Below are 16,969 nucleotides of genomic sequence, written 5' to 3'. Positions count from 1 at the left end.
CTGCTTGCTGTTTTTATCTTGTTATCCTCCTCCCCCTTCTCTGTGTTGGTTCTCTGTCCCTGTACAATTCACCGGAGTCATTGTTATGACAGGCAAATTTATAAGTAGTGGGCTAAGCCCCGCCCACTTCCCCCGTGCAGGCCCGCAGCGGAACAGCAATGGCAGTCCTGAAAGTTGAATGTCCTGGTGCACCTAACCTACTTCTCATGGTTGTGTAGGGTACGATTTTAACTTTAGAGCTAAATCTACCTCACTTGTGAGAACCCTAGAACTTTTTGCTGGACCAGTAGATTATTTTTTATCCTTATAGCTCAGTGAGTTGGAACATTTTTCCACACACACAGAGATCCTTTTATTCTTTTTATGGGTGTCATTTGTAAGACTCTCCATGGTGTCCTTTTCATTTTATCCTCTTTGACAACTTTTGGTATATACCAGTTTATTGTTACAGGGTTGCCCTGGGGGCTCCCCTTTCACTTTCTCTAGCTAATCTTGTTCCCAAGGGTAGAAAGGATGTTTCTATCCCTTCTACATTTTGTTAGGTGAAACCAGCACACCCCACCTTATGTGGCGTGCTGGGAGATACAATGACTCCCCTTTCTCACTAGCACTGTAACAATTCTGTTACAGGGGCAAGCTTACCTTAAATGGCTGGTGGCAGGGAACCTTATTAGACATTTTTGGAACTTTACCTCAGGCTGTTTTCACAGCTGCGGTAAAGGCACCCATGGGTACCCATTTTACCAAATTGGCCCCTGTTGTGTTTTTTTTGTTGCCATTTTCTTGTCCCTTATTGGTCTTTCCCCTGCCCTCCATTTAATCTTCGGCGGAAGACCTCTGACAAGCCCGCCCAGGCTCCAAAGTGTCGGTGAACGCAAGAAGCGAGGGAGGAGTCCAGAACTCTGCACCCCTTCGTCTTCCTGCCTGCCTGCGAGAATCCAGTTCAAATATGGATTGGCTGCCAATCATAATAGGACTGCCAAACCCCTGAGTTTGAATGCTGCACGTCTGTTTGATTGGCTGGGTACCTGCATAAAAGTCTGATCCTGGAAGCGAAGCTGAAGCGGTAGTCGACCAGAGGACCTGAATCCCAAGAGGAAGATGAAGGAAACACGGCTGTGATGATTTCCAGCGACCCGAGAGCCTGCTGTGTAACCGTAGCCTGGTTTTACCCTTCCTTCTAAGCAATCTGGGGACTCTGAAAACGACAAACCCAGAAAACCTGCATTTTGCGCCATCCCACGTAGTAGTGCGACCTTAAAGGGCTGCAATCCCCTGATACCCTGGGACCTCGATCCATTGTGCGGTGCATGGTCTTCTGAATCGAGCTGAAACCTTGGTGGCGTCCTTGAAGTCCCCTCAGAGTGCTGGACCAGATTAGCGGCGCAAATCCAATCAGCGATATTCTGTCTTTTGGCTCCTGAAAAGGGCGCCAAAACCACAGAGCCGCATTCAGCCATTAAGACACTCTTGCCTGGAGCCTTGCCCGTTTATCCTTGCTGCAAAATCCCTTCCAAAGTCCAGTCTTCCGTCTTCATGACGAAGGAATCCATCGACTGGGTTTTTGGCTGCAGATCCCAAAGTCTCCCCCGCTGCAACTCTTCTTCCCTGCTGAGGTACTGTGTTGGCTGGGGTATTTACTTACTTGTACGTCCCGTCCTCTTTCTTCCATACTGCATGGGTGTCCCTTCCAAGGGACGGGAGACAGAACCTTTTTCACCAGAAAAAGCCTTCTTTCTCTTTAAATTTAGAGGGGGTGCGGTCTAGGGAGAATGCGCTGCCCTGACTCCGCCCTCCGGCACCCCACCTCAGTCCCCTGTTCCACATCGACTGGAACGGGCTGAATTCACCAGCCCTCTTGGGTTTGGCTTCGGCCATGTAATTCCACGCGCGGAAACTTCTCATTTGTCTTTTTATCATTCAGGTACTCGGTCCTCAGGCGTCGCGCTACTCCCCGGCGCATGTCGACTTCCACAGGGTTCAGCAGGTGTCCATCCTGCAACTGGCTCTTCCCAACTTCAGACCCCCACGCCCTCTGCCTACATTGCCTTGGCCCAGACCACGGTTGGCAAGCTTGTACTGCGTGCGACACAAGGTCATCGAAAGCGCTGAAGAACAGACTAGCCAGGTGGAAGAAGCTCTTTCAGAAGTCGCCCCCAGAGGACCTCAAGAACTTTGTGAAACATCGAGCCAGGCCCAAGGTAGGGCCGCTATTCTCCAGCATGGGGTCTGGCATGGATTCACATGCTCATGAATATTCCCTGTCGTCAGGCTGGGAATCCTCGGTAAAGAAAAAATCAGTTTGTTTAGTTTCTGAACTGTCTTTCTACTAGTAACCAATCACTGGTCTCTGGGTCATACTGCCCCCAGCCAATGACTGCCCTCTACCTAAGCCCCTCCTCTGGCAGCCATCTTCAGATTTTTACTGCACGTTCAAGTGTTGGGAGTCCTCGTGCTATAGCTCTCAAGCTTTTACTGCATTTTGTGATTTTTCGAAGAATTTACTCTTATTTTTTTCAGTCAATCGAGCCTCAAGCTCCACGGATTCTACTTCCGATCAACGGGGACCCGTTTCGGAATTTTCGATTTTCCAAGCTGTTCAGGAGCTGCCCTGGATGCAGATTACAGAATGTCTTCAAGGAAGATGAGCACTCTCGGTGGCTCTACTGCCTTCACGGCGACAAATCGCACGTGGAGAAGGACACTGCGTTTTGTAAGAACATATCCGAGCAGACAATGAGGGATCCTCGTGCCCGGCTCACCAACTGGCTGGAGGGGGAAAGCGAAGAGAAGAAGAGGAAGTCTGAGCGGTCTTCTAAGACCTTTGAGGGTGCTCCGGCGACAGGGGGCCCAACAAAAGGCAAAGCACTGCGAGTCCACGGGCACCTGGAGCACCGATGGTTCAGGCTCCTTGGCCGCCAGGCAGGGCGTGATGTCACCGACGCCATCAACCACGAGCCAACGCTCTGGCTCGGTGAAGAGGAAGTCGGAGGACCCGGGTAAGCTTCGTGAGAAGCCCTGGTCGATCCTGACGGCGGCAGCTGAGGGGGAGCGAGACAGCGACCCTCCCCCCAAGGTGAAGGCCTCAGGCGTGCTCAAAGTCGCGCTCAAAGTCGCGAAGGCCCCGATTCAACGAGCTAAGGCCTCGATCGAAGGAGTCGTGGCGGCCTTGGCGAAGCCTGTGGAGGCTACCCCAGTGGAGAGGACTTCCGGGCCTAGAGTTTCCATGCCACCCCGGAAGGAATCCTCTTTTCAGCCTATCGATAAGACCCCCGTGAAACCCTGGGTGGAGATAGAGGGGGGGGCACGGTAGCCATAACGGACACAGATGCCACCTCTGAAGATGAGCTGGCTGGCATCGCAAAGATCCTGGACATGAGGTTCAAGGAAGTCCAGTCCTAAGGGAGGGATCCCAGCGAGGCGGACGTAGAAAGCGACGGTGGAGCCGACAAGGAGACTGAGGACCTTACTCCCCAACCGTCGCTCCCGTCGCAACCGGTGCCTATGCCACATGATAACTCAGGAGCAATCTTGATGGCTATCCAGGCCCTGTGTACGGAGATAAGGACAAGGTTCCCCTTAACCCTAGCGGACGATCCTTCGGCACCTGGACTGTCGGGAAGCCCACCGAACAAGCGGAGGCGAATCCATCCTCCCCCTAGGGATGATACGGGAACGGAGAGGACTGGGACGGATGACGGCGGTGGGGACGACGGCACGGATCTCCCATCACCTGCCTGGGCCTCCCCTCCCGAAGAAATTGGCTCTTTCCACGCCATGATCGCAGGTCTTCAGAGCTCTTCCAACTTTGTCCCGAAGAACAGAAGGAGGGTTTCCTCTACCAGCGACGGGAGGCCAAGAGGAAGACCATCCTCTCAGTCCTTCATCCCAGACGTCATCTAGTAACGGTACTATCGCTACTCAAGAACCCGTCCACGGCTCCTGTGAAGAGGGACCGGTATGAGAAGTAGTACCAGGTCCCAGATTCCGCCCCGATGTACCTCAGAGCTCAGACGTCCCCGGATTTGGTGGTCTCTGCGATGGCCTAGAAGAAATCGGGAGGGGCGACGGGATCAACTTTCACTTCCCCACTGGACGGCGAGGGGAAGAAGCTGGACGCCATGGGGCAACGAGTCATCTCGTCGGCGGCGACGACCATCAAAGCGGCCAACACCCTCGCGATCGTGGCGCGCTACGTCAAGGAGCTGTGGTTCAAGATCGCTCCCCTCCTGGACTTCCTCCCAGACGACAAGAAGGCGGAAGCCCAAAGGCGAGGTGGCTTCGAACCACGCCATCACGGTGGCCACAGACATTGCTGACACCGGCTTTCGCCAGATGGGCAACAGCGTTTGCCTTCGCCGGCGCGTTTGGGTTAAGGCCACCGATTTCCGTCAGGACGTGCAGACAAGGGTACTGGACATGCCCTTCGACGGGAACAACCTGTTTGGCAAGACGAGTCACTGCAGGCCATCAAGGCAGACACCGAGACGGCCCAGGCCTTGGGTTCTCTCCACCAACGATGGCCGCCCTTTCGGACCTGCGGAGGCAAATCTCCAGGTGCCTCCAAAGGATTTGGTGGCAGTTCCTCGTCGTACCGCCAAGCGGCCCGTTCATAGTTGCAGGAGGCCTACAGAGGCTGCAGCAAGGCCGGAGGACGTTGTCGGCGCCAAGGCCTCTGCAAAGCAGGATTGAACTGGCCACGGCATCGGGCCCCCACCGGGAGCCCGGCTGGTGAAATTTGTCAGTGTCTGGGAGTCCATCTCCATCGACTGTTGGGTGCTGGACGCGCTGGCCCGCGGGCACACTCTGGAATTCCAAAAGAAAGTGTCCCAGTCTACCACCTGTGGCCAGGAAGGAAAACCCCGTCCCACAACTACTTCTGGAGGTACGAGAAATGCTGAAAAAGGGCGCGATAGAAGTCGTCCCGAAGAGGCTCCGGAGTGTACTCGCGGTACTTCCTCTTCCGAAAGAAGACCGGCGGTTGGCGACCCATCCTGGACCTTCATCATCAAGTCCCAGAAATTCCAGATGATCACCCTCCAGCACGTGCTGGGACAGCTGGAGGAAGGCGACTTCCCATCGTCGCTGGACTTGGAGGATGCCTACTTCCACATCCCTATTCTCAAAGGACATCGAAAGTTCCTACGATTCGTGGTCCAAGGGCGACACTATCAGATCAAGGTCCTTCCCTTTGGATTGAAGTCGGCGCCCAGGGTCTTCACCAAGTGCCTGGCGCCAGTGGCGGCGCGGCTGCTCCTGCAGGGGATCCCGTTTACCCCTACCTGGATGATTGGCTCATCTGAGCAAAGTCAAGGGAACTCGCCGTCGATCACACTGCGAAGACCGTCCAACTGCTCACGGATCTGGGATTCTCGATCAACTTTGCGAAATCCCACTTGGTACCGTCGCAGGACACCCTGTTCCTGGGAGCCAGACTCGACACAGTGGCGCGATTGGCTTCACCATCGGAAGAAAGGACGAAAGCCATCCTGGGCAATTTATAATGGCTGTTGACCATGGACGTGGCCAGGGTGAGGTCCCTCAAGTCCCTACTCGGCATGATGTCCTCATTCATCTACGTGCGCCTATGCAGGTTGCGGATGCAACCACTGCAGGAGTTCCTCAATGCCTGTTGGATGCAAGCGGCAGGCAGCTTCGAAGACAGGATCTCACTCAACAAGACTTTCCGCCAAGCGATCCGGTTGTGGGGCACCCGCGCGCATCTAGCAGCGAGCCTGGACTTCAGACCCCGGCACATCAGGAAACAGTGACGCTGGACGCCTCCCTGGAAGGATGGGAAGCGCACACCGGAGATCTCCACACAAGAGTCCTTTGGCTCCCGGAGCAGAGGTCACTACACATCAACATCCTGGAGCTCCGAGAAGTGTTCTGGGCCCTCGGGTTGTTCATTCCGTCCCTCAAGGGCAAGGTGGTAAGAGTCTTCACCGACAACACCACCACAATGTTCTACATCAGGAAGCAGGGGGGCACAAGATCCCCAGCCCTATCCAAGGAAGCGCAGAATCTGTGGCACTGGGCCGTTGCCCAAGGGATGTTCCTGGTGCCCTTCCATCTGGCAGGAATAAAGAACACCATCACCGACTCACTTTGGGAACTTCGGCAGGATTAAGTGGATCTCCTATTCCGACGATGGGGCAATCCCCAGATCGACCTATTTGTGACGGTGACGAACGCCAAGTGCCGGAGGTTCGCCAGCAGGTTTCCCCACCCGGGGAGCATGGGCGATGCCTTCTCATTCCCCTGGGATGGCCTGTTCCTGTATGCGTTCCCCTGTTGCTGCTGTGACTCATCAGTCAACTCAGACGGTCGCGGTGCAGGATGATCCTCGTTGCACTGGCGTGGCGAGGCAGATCTGGTACCCGGACCTTCTGGACATGTCAGCGTCCCCCCGGTCAAACTACCGACGGACGCAGTTCTTCTCGCCAGGGAAGGGGGTGCCATCCTCCTTCACGACCCAGGATCACTGAACCTGCAGGCCTGGCTCCTGCAGCACTAGAGTTTGGCGGGTACGATATCCCAGCAGACTGCAAGGTGGTGCTTGCAAAGGCCAGGGCGTCCTCGACTCTGAAGTGCTATGGACACCACTGGAAGAGGTTCTCTGTTTGGTGCCATGCACAGAAGATTAACCCTCTGTGGATTATGGCCCCTCAAGTGCTGCCGTACTTGCCATCGCTGGCCAAGGCAGGACTGGCACATGCCTCCATCAAGATCCCTCTGGCTGCTATCTCCTGCTACACCAGAACTCCATGGCGGTCATCTCTGTGGTCTCATCGCCTGGTGAAGGAGTTCATGAAAGGACTGTTCCGATTGTTCCTGCCGGTGAAGACTCCGGCCCCGGCGTGGGAGCTCAACGTGGTGCTGACCTGGCTCATGGGGCTGCCATTCGAGCTTCTGCATTCGCCACTGTTGAAGTTCCTGTCGTGGAAGACAGCGTTTCTTGTGACCATCACCTCCGCACGACGAGTGGGAGAGATCCAGACCCTCTCCTGTAAACCTCCATACCTGACATTCCACAAGATGATGGTAGTGCTGAGGACGCACCCCTCCTTCATGCCCAAGGTGCCGTCGGACTTCCATCTCAACAAGCCCTTGGTGTTACCCGTTTTCTTCCTGTCACCTTTGTCGCCGGCTGAGAGGACTTTACACTCGCTGGATGTGGCTAAAGTGCTGAAGTTCTACGTGGACCAAACAAAGAGTCTTCGGAAGACATCACAGCTGTTTGTAAACTTTGGACCTGTGAACCAAGGGAAGGCCCTCTCAAAGGCTTCCATTTTCAGATGGCTCTCCGGCTGCATCATGCACTGTCACCGGTTGGCAAACCGATCGTTGCCCGGCCGTCTGAGAGCCCATTCAACCAGAGCGATCGCTGCTACCACGGCATTCTTGTCTGGTGTGCCCCTGCTGGACATCAGCAGGGCTGCTACGTGGAGGTCGACGCACACCTTCATGAGATTCTACTGCGTCGACCGGGATTCCAGGGAGGAGTCCAGAGTTAGCCAGGCAGTGCTGCGCAACCTGTTCGCTTGAAGGTGATCCTGGTGAGGAGGTAAGAGATGCTTAATGTTGAGTTGTTGAAATGCTTAATGTTGAGCCTTGCCACCTCTCGTGGTTGTGCATGTGTACTGCTATGTATTCTTGTATATGTGAATCCATGCCAGGACCCATGCTGGAGAAGGAACAAGTTACTTACCTGTAACTGTTGATCTCCAGCATGGGTCTGGCATGGATTCACATGCAAACCCTCCCTCCTACCCCTCTGCGGCTCTTCTCTTGGTCCTACTGCCACTTCACGTGCTACCAAATCGGAAGATGGCTGCCAGAGGAGGGGCTTAGGTAGAGGGCAGTCATTGGCGTGGGGCAGTATGACCCGGAGACCAGTGATAGGTGACTAGTAGAAAGACAGCTCAGTAACAAAACTGATTTTCTTTTTACTGAGGATTCCCAGCCTGACGAGGAATATTCATGAGCATGTGAATCCATGCCAGACCCATGCTGGAGAACAACAGTTACAGGTAAATAACTTTTTCCTTTTCCGTCGCACCTGCAAAGGAGACTCCTTCCCAAGGACTCTCCCGCGTGGGAGGGGCCGGTCAGGTCCTTGTACCAGCACATGCACTGAGGCTGCTGCAACCACCGGCCTTCGGGCCGAGTGTTCCTTGGATTCTCCTGGTGATGGTGTTGAGGGACCAGAAGGTTCTTGTAACAGATTGCCAATCTAGGGGCTCCGCCCTTCTACCGGCAATATGGCCTAGGGGCTACACCCTAGTACTGGCAATATGTCCGAGGGGGCACCTAAACACAGCTCTACCGATCCCTGTTTCGAGGGTGTCGCACCTACCGGGCCCAGGCCCAAGGAGCAGGGTAGGCCTTGTGATCCACACGCAAGAGTCTTGGAGGAGGCTGGGCCCAGCGAGCCGAGCAACACGTTGCAGGCACGTGGCAGGCAGCTCGACAAGATGGCCACAGCGCCAGGCAGAGGCACCCGTCTGACGCTATCCCAGGAGTACAGCAAAGAACGAGAGTCAAGGTGGGACTGGCCTCAACCAGGTACGTGGCCTACAGCCTACCCTTCTTATGTGCAGGGCAGCTTCCCACTGCGTCCATACGGGCAGGGTATGCAGCGGCTCTAGCAGCTCCCGGCTACCCAGTCAGTACCCATACCACCTCTTCGGCCAGTGAAGAGGGGCTCTTCGAAAGATTCCTGGGGCTCATGAAGTCACCTCGGATGGGGGTTTTCTTCAAGGACGCCATCAGGGAAGTCCTCCCTAAGATGCTAGCGGCACCACAAGCGCCTTTGCCGGCGCCCCCCAGCCTCTTCCTCAGCCGCTGGCCGCGGTCCCTGTACCCCAGCCTCTGGCTCCAGCTACTCCTCCTCCTCCGCAGGATCCTCCTGATCCACAGGATACGGAAGAGGAGGAGGATCCCGACACGCCATCCTCAGCCAGGGCCTTCCACGAACATCTTGCAGGGCTGGCGGAACACTTGGGCCTACCCCAACCTGAGGTGGAGCAGCCGGCAGAGGGGGTTCTAGCTGAAATCCTGACATGACGCCCCTCTGCCAAAAGGGGGATTCCACTGCAAACTGATGTAGTCTCCCTGGCCAAAAAGGGTTGGCTCAGGTCCCACTCAGTCCAGCCGGTCAATCGATATTTTACTCCTCATGAATAGGTGTGTCCTGCTGTCTGCACTTACCCTTGCACCTGCCACCTGCTGGCTGCACTTCTTGTTATTGTTTTGATCTCATGTACAGCACTGCTCCCTCCCCTTTCTCCTGGCACTTTTCCCCTCCCCATCCCCTGCACTTGCGCTATCTCAATGTCATTTGGCCTAGTAAGATCGTTTTCTCTGTCCTCCCTCTATTCCCCCTTCCTTGCCTCGTCGCGCCTTGAACCATTTGTGTTTAGACGTGTTACAAATTCCATATCAATGAAAATATCTATACTAAGGGCCTTGTTACGAGTTGGCCGGTAACCCCAGCGGTGTTACTGCCGGGTCTATTAGCGTTACTGCCAAACCCCCAGCGCTATTTGCTCCGGATCACAGATTTGGCAGAATGGTAAGTCCCCATTGGGCCCATTCAGGAATGCCCCATTCACCATCTGCCCAATGGGGAATGTTCAGCGCTATTACTGCCGGCAGTAATAGTTCAGAAAATCGGCAAAATTGCAGCTGATTTGCCCCAGCTCAGAGCTGGGGGTAAATCTGCCAAGCCATGATTTGGCGGACCCTTAAATGTGGCGGTAATAGCGTTACCGCTGCATTTAAGGGTACCGCCAAACTCGTGATGAGGCAGTAATTGCGTTTGATAAGGTCTGACTTGCCTAGAAATACTGTTTTTCTAAACAAGTTTATGCTTTGGTCTATGCACTTTAAAGCATTGTGGTGTGTTTTTACATTGTGTTAATAATTCTATGACCAGGTACCTATCCCCCAAGATTTAGCTTGGCCTAACTTATATATAACACTTCTGGTTGTCAGTGTTTCTGTTGAACCCTTGGTATAGTACAAGTTCTGTGTACCTTCCTACAGCACTCTCTCCCTCCTAAAATAACCCTGGCTGCTCTGTCTACGCTACCATATACTCGGGTGGTACAGCCTTATACGAAGTTTGGACTCTTCTACTGTCTCAGTTGAATGGTTTTGCTAAGCTCTTAGTTGGACTTAAGAAAAACTGTTCCAACAGGTTGCAAAGGTTTGGTTCCCTCAAGTGAGTCGCTGGTGGTCTTGGGGTGCTCCGTGGCAGCTGTGCATGCTCACCACCCTCACTTGGCAGCATCACATGGCTTCTCTGTCTGCTGCTCATAGATGGTGTTGCTGCGCTCCTCTCTATTCGCTGGTCTTTCTTATGCAAAAGCCCCGGGTGCTGTCTGTTGGTCAGGGCGCAGACTTTCTGTAGATGGTGGGTGGCGCTTGACAAAGGCTTTCACTTTGATGTTTCTTGCTATCTTACCGTGATGTTTGGTCACTAGATTAAAACATAGAATGACAAGCATCTCATCAAGGAGGTATGGCATGAGCCCATGGTGAACTGCAAAAAAAAGACTGGCTGTTAGGCAAGATTGTATGTAGTAACCCTGTGGGAGACTACACCAGCCTTGCCCTCTTGGCAATAAGTAACCCAACCTTTGGTGTAGGTCTGTACTACACACGTTGGTAGAGTGACTGAGCAGACAGTCATCGCTCAGGAGGGGTCAATGTGAGCTGTAGAGGTGCAACATAGAGATTCACAGTGACAAGTATTCAAATAACACTAATACTCAAGGTTTCCTATTAAAATAATTATTTATTAATTTAACAGTCAGTTTTAAAATAAGCCTTCTAAAGAAAGGGCAAGATGCAACAATAAAATACACTTCAAACATACACTACTTCAGTTAAATAAGTAGATACCCTTTTGGGGAACACACACACACGCACACGCACCCCCCCCCTTTTTAGGTGACTTCAATTGCTTGGACACTATGGACATTGATATGTCACTTTAACACTTAATGCAGTACTGGAGTTATGGAAAAAGGAAAAGGTTAGGGAAGGAAACTTAACAATCCCCCATTGAAGTATAGGTTAAATTTCCCAGCAATAAAAGTAACTTATGTATGACTTTTTGAGGGACAGATAAACACAAAGTCAGGGGGTCAGAAGAGTAACTCCATTAAAAAGTACCAAAATTAGGTAAAACCGGTTCCCATAGTTGGAGTAAAAGAATGAGCGAGTGTGGAAAATGGTTCCCACTCAATCAGAAGAATGTCCAGAAACAGGGCTGACTGTTGAAATGTATTCATGTGTTGCCTTATGCATTAAGTGTTAAGATATTCACTCACGTGAAAGTGGAATTTAGATGACATTACTTTTGTAGTGATATGGTTAAATGTTTCAACCATCTGCAAAATAGCATTTTTTTTTTGGTGACTTACCTCAGTTGGTGAATCCAGCTTTGTGAATTTGCAATAAAGGTTACTTTCAATATAATATTACTGCAAATGTTGCCTACTGTTTAAGTTTTCAGATGTTTGCACTGTGATGATAGTCGTTTGTTTGACAAGAATCATTATTGGGGGTATTCTTAATTGAATTAAATTGTAATTTTACTTTTCTCTGAAAGTCAAGTAGAAAACGCTAATGTGTCCCTTTCTCTCTTCATTTCATGAAAATAGCATGTTTTCACAACAGTCTCCTCCGCATTTTGGGCAGCAGGCAAACACCAACATGTACAATAACAACATGAACATCAGTGTATCCATGGCAACCAATGCAAGTGGCATGAACAACATGAACCAGATGACCGGACAGATCAGCATGACCTCAGTGACCTCGGTGCCTACATCTGGACTGTCCTCCATGGGTTCTGAGCAGGTACGCAAGTGTAGAACATTTGTGTTTATTTTCAGGAACTAGATTTGCAACAAGTATGCCTGGTAGAACATATTGGGACTCTACACATGGAGTTGTGTGTCAAAATGTGAATCTCCTCAGGTACCAAGATTTGCAATGCTCTATCTACATACCATACAGCATTATCAACAATCATATGCAGGGAGCTAAGAAAGAGACAGTTATTATGGAAGTATGTAATAATTTCAGTGGTGTAAAAGGTTTTAGCTATTTACCTAGTTTGTGCACATTAACTCAGATCAATATGCGTTGATTTAATTTCCAACAAACAACAAACACTGCACTACAACTGGCACTTCGTGTTAGGATCTGCACTCTATCATCCTTCTCCTTGGCGCATCGGCTTGGCATCGTCCTTGTCTGTAGATAATGTCAGTATTTGATCATCCCTGGCTCCTGCATTAGGCCCCTTGCGGCATGTCCACAGCCCCCACTGAGTTCCTTCGCTTACATTGTCGCCGGGAATTCAATCCTGCTCCGGCCCACTAGGACCTGTTGTGTCTTGCCCTTCTGTGCTGTTAAACAGGTCCTGTATGAGAGGATTCCATGCAAGTAGCCTGGCCCCACTCTCCCCCTCTCCTCTCTGCATCGCTCTGGTCCACACTGATGTTTCCGCTATTGTCCATTTTTTCAGATCTGCCCACCACATTTCTACTGATGGCCCTGCGCTCGAGTTCCATGCCATCGCTATCCGGCGTTTCGCCAGAATACACATTAAATCTTTCATTTCGCTAAATGTGTCCTTTGTTTGCTGCCCCTCGTGAACAGCCCCAGGAGATAAGATTCCGGCGACCATGCTTACATTTGAATCCCTCCTGCCTCCGCCCTCGTTTTCACTGTGTCCCAATAGTTAAGTATCACCGGGCAGGACCAGAACATGTGTGTCATATCCGCCTCGTCTGTCGCACAACGTGGGCAGCTTCGGGCTTGATCGTGTCTCATGTGCAACATTCTCTTGGGTCCGAGGTATGCCCTGTGCATGAGGTACAGCTGCATTTGCTTGAATCTCGCATTTATGGAGACTTTTTTGGCATACTGAAGTGTCCTGCTCCACTCCTCATCAGTGAAGGTCCTATGGAGTTCCACTTCCCATCTAGCTCTTGCTTGCAACGCCCTCTCATTATTGCTACGCAGGAGCTGTTCACAGAAGCTGGATATCATGTGTCCTCCCTCTGACACATCGTACCATGCGTCTAGTACTCCCTCACTGTTCTCCACGTCTTCTTGATCCTCTGTGTCATACTATTGTACCATATGAATTGTTCGCTGTGTACTCCACGTTCATCCATCAAGGTCTGAAAATCCACCCACTGTCCATCTTTCCGTAGGTCTCCAGTCTGTGCCACTCCGTTGTCTTCCCACTGCGTGCGGTAAATAGTCAGGGACGCCATGTGGATATCGTCTAGTCCTGCAAAGGGGATTTGTCCAGAGTATGGGGTCCTGCGCCCCTTGCTTCTGACACGCTCTCCTCCACAGGGTCAGGCCCAGTTGAACTATAATAGGGAGTGGTTTGGCTAAGGCTTTGTCCATCCATGGGAGCTCCCTCAGATATTAGTGTCGTATTGCTGGCTGAAAAAGCATTGTATCGATGGATGTGTCATCCCCCAACCATTTTACAACGAATTGGAGTTGTCCCGCCAGATAGTAACGTTCAAAGTCTGGCAACCTGATCCTTCCGCTCTTATAATCCCTCGAGTTCAGCGCGATCCTGTACCTCCCCCCGCCCCACAGTGTGTCTTGCCAGTGTGTGTAGCCCTCTAAAGAAGGGCATGGGGATGTTATATGGGATATTAGTGAAGTAATACAGTAGGCGGGGCAGGACCTTCATCTTCAGTAGGGCTGCTCTCCCTATCATCCCCAGTGGGAGTGTCTTCCAGAACATCATAGCTTTTTCTATATTTTGGCTAGGGCCGCCTGTGTGCTAGCCATGTGTGTTGCTGTGGTGTATGTCCACCCCAAGTCGCGGAAAGTGGTTGGTGTCCATGTGAGTCCTAGACTCGGTAACTGGTCAAGGGAGGCCTGGTCAAGGATTTCTCCTTGTTGATCGTGATACCCGACAGTCTGGCAAATGCCCCCAGTGCTTCTAGTAGATCCGGCATATTTTCCCTCGGGTTCCCAACATAGAAGAGTATGTCATCTGCATATATCGAAATTAGGTCTACCTCCCAGTCTATTTCTATTCCTGCGTTCCCGTACTCTGCCCTAAGGAAAACGGCAAATGGCTTCAAAGCCAGTATATATAGCATCGGGGATAGAGGGCATCCCTGCTTTGTACCCCTGCCAATCTTCAACCACTCCGAGATATGCCTACCCGTTTTCACCCTTGCTCCGGGATCACTGTAAAGAAGCTGTATTCAGCAGAGGTACCCCTTCCCTATCACAAAATGGGCAAGAGCCCCCAGGAGCCAATCCCAGTTCTGATTCGAATGCCATAATGTGTCTAGCGACGCCACCGCGCAGTCCCCCTGTTTCTGGTTCGTGCTCTCAATAACATGTTGGAGTCTGCGCAGATTCCATGTCATGTTACTCCCAGGTACATATCCCGTTTGGTCTGGGTGTACCAGCGTGGATATTAGCCACTTGAGTCAATTCGCTAGGGCTGCGGTAAGGATTTTGGAGTCCTGATTAATCCGGGAAATCGGTTTATAGGAGCCACACTCAAGAGGCGGTTTCCCGGTTTCAATATAGGTATGATGACCGATTCTGATAGGCTCTGTGGCAACCTTCTCTCCTCATATGCCTCCTGAAACATCTCTAGCAGCCATGGAGCCAAGGTGTCCTTTTATTTCTTATAGAATTCCCCGGGTAACCCATCCAGTCCCGGGGATTTGCCTGTTGGGAGGTCAGCTATCACAGTGGTCAGCTCATCTAGAGTAAGGGGCGCATCCAATGTCTGCACCTGCTCCTCCGATAGCCTGTGGAGGGGAATTTCCCCTAGGGCATCAGTTATATCTCCCGCCTCTGCTGTTTTTTGGAATACAGTTCTTCATAGAACCGCAAGAACACTCCATTAATCCCTTCTTGGGTCCTCACTTCCCTGCCTTGCTCATCCCAATTGCGGTTATTGGTTTGTACCAGTTCTCTTGTTTAGTGAGCCAGGCTAGAAGCCTACTAGGTTTGTCCCCTTCAGCGTGTAGTCTCTGTACATACTTCCCATAGTCTAATTTGCCCAGTTTTTCACAGATTCCTCCGGTTCTTCCCCCTTCTCCCCCACCCGTGCTTCTACCCGTCCTATTTTCTTTTCTATTCCCCAAGTTCAGCCATAATGGTCCCCCTGAGTCCACCCGCCTTCCCTATTGCCGCTCCTCTGACCACCCCCTTGAAAGCTTCCTAGACCATGCCAGTGCTGTCCACACTCCCCACATTATGGTCAAAATAGTCCTCTATCGTCGCTCTAATATATTTTTGGAAGGTCTCATCTGTCAGTGCCTCTGCCCTCAGTCTCCAGGTGGGTAAAGGGGCTCCGCTGTATGTGTATGTCCATGTTGCCACCATCTTGGTGTGATCAGATGGCATTCTTGCCTTAATATGTATCCCCGTGAATTCCCCAACCCACTCCCTGCCCGTAAATAAGTAATCTATATGGGTGTGTGTGCCATGTGAGGCGCAATAGTGTGTGTATCCCCTGGTATCAGCATGTACCTTCCTCCAGACGTCTTCCAGTTCCAGCTGGTCTAGGGTCTTCTGTAGGGCCCTGGCCGGTGGGGCTGGTTTCTTCTGCCTGCTGTCGGACCTATCCACCAGCGGGTTCAGCGTGCAGTTGAAATCTCCTGCCCATATGAATGTCGCTCCTCTGTAGGAGGCTAGCCGGGGTGTAATCGTCTTAAAGAACTCTGTCGCATCGTGGTTGGGGGCATATGAGTTTATCAGGCACACCTCTTTGTTCTCGAAAATTCCGTGTACGATCACCATTCTGCCTTCCATGTCCCTCTCTTGTCTAATTAGTTTGAAAGGAACTCCCGGAGCTATCCATGTCAGAACTCGCCTGGCATAGTTAGAGTACGTTGAGCTATATATTTGTCCTCCCCATTTCTTAGCTATCTTTGTTTGCTTTTCCGCATTCAAATGTGTTTCTTGTAGCATGGCAATTTGTACTTTTGCTCTATTCAGCCAGGTGGAGACCCTTAATCTCTTGACGTAAGCGTTTAGTCGCCTAACGTTCCAGGTGGCTATGACCGCTTTTTCTTGTCCCATTTGGTTGCATTGTCCCGTGGCCCTTCTGTTCCCATAGGCCTGCCTGTCGGCTTGTGTCTGCTGGTGGCATTCTTGTTCTATCCTCCACTGGTTTCTCCCGCATAGGATGGGTCTGACCCTCCCTGTACGTGCTGAGTCTTACTCGTGTGGATTTGTTGTGGGTTTGCCGCCTTGTTGTGCTTCCTCAGTTGCCTTCGTCTGGATATGTGCCTGCCATTTGCGCTTCGTTCCTCTTGCTCGGTGCTTTCTTCCCCACTCGTGCCTTCACTCCTCCTATCTAACCACTCACTAACCTTAACTAGTAACCAAACGCCCAGCCACCTTCCCCCTGCTCGGGCCTCGCTTCTTTGCTTCTCTTGCACCGCCCACTGAGGTGGGACTGGCTCGCGGCCGCGTGATGCCTTAAAACTGACATGCTTACTAACAAAAGTCTTGGGGTTGCGAGTCTCGTCCCCATTCGCGGGAATAGCGAATGTCATTGCACCTTTAGTCATATTTCTTCCACTTGCATAATGTGTATAGTGTCGGGACCATCTTCCCATGGTAGGCTCACTCCTGCTGACCCTCGGGTAGATTCTCGTTGTTGTTGGTGTTTCTGCATCTCCCTTGCGGAATGCCCTGTTGGTCTATCCATGTCTGGGCCTCCTCCGTTGTCTCGAAGAAATGCGATCTGCCCTCTCGTATCAGCTTCAGTTTTGCCGGGTACAGCAGCATATAAGGTATACCTGCTGTCTTGAGTCGTTCCTTGGTGGGTCCATATTGAGCACGTTGTCTCTGGACCAGGATGTTATAGTCTTGGTAAATTGTTATTCTGCGGGAATTTCTAGTTACCACTCTACCCCCCTGCCCCCTTCTCTAGAGA

At 51.7% G+C, this 16,969-nt stretch overlaps 1 protein-coding gene across 17 annotated transcripts in view; it reads left to right on the top strand.

Annotated features, from left to right (window-relative positions):
* Positions 1 to 16,969, top strand: part of NCOA2 (nuclear receptor coactivator 2) — a 2,606,235-nt gene that overhangs the window by 2,424,414 nt on the left and 164,852 nt on the right. For all 17 annotated transcript variants that reach the window (XM_069621172.1, XM_069621171.1, XM_069621170.1 and 14 more), the window contains one exon: positions 11,676 to 11,874. In XM_069621172.1, coding sequence (XP_069477273.1) covers positions 11,676 to 11,874 — 199 coding nt within the window. The remainder of the gene's footprint in view (positions 1 to 11,675; positions 11,875 to 16,969) is intronic.

Source organism: Ambystoma mexicanum, chromosome 5q, assembly GCF_040938575.1.
Source record: "Ambystoma mexicanum isolate Mex_15411 chromosome 5q, UKY_AmexF1_1, whole genome shotgun sequence".
Taxonomy (NCBI): domain Eukaryota; kingdom Metazoa; phylum Chordata; class Amphibia; order Caudata; family Ambystomatidae; genus Ambystoma; species Ambystoma mexicanum.
The sequence above is the reverse complement of the archived record's forward strand: the minus strand, read 5'-3'. Positions and strand labels throughout refer to the sequence as shown.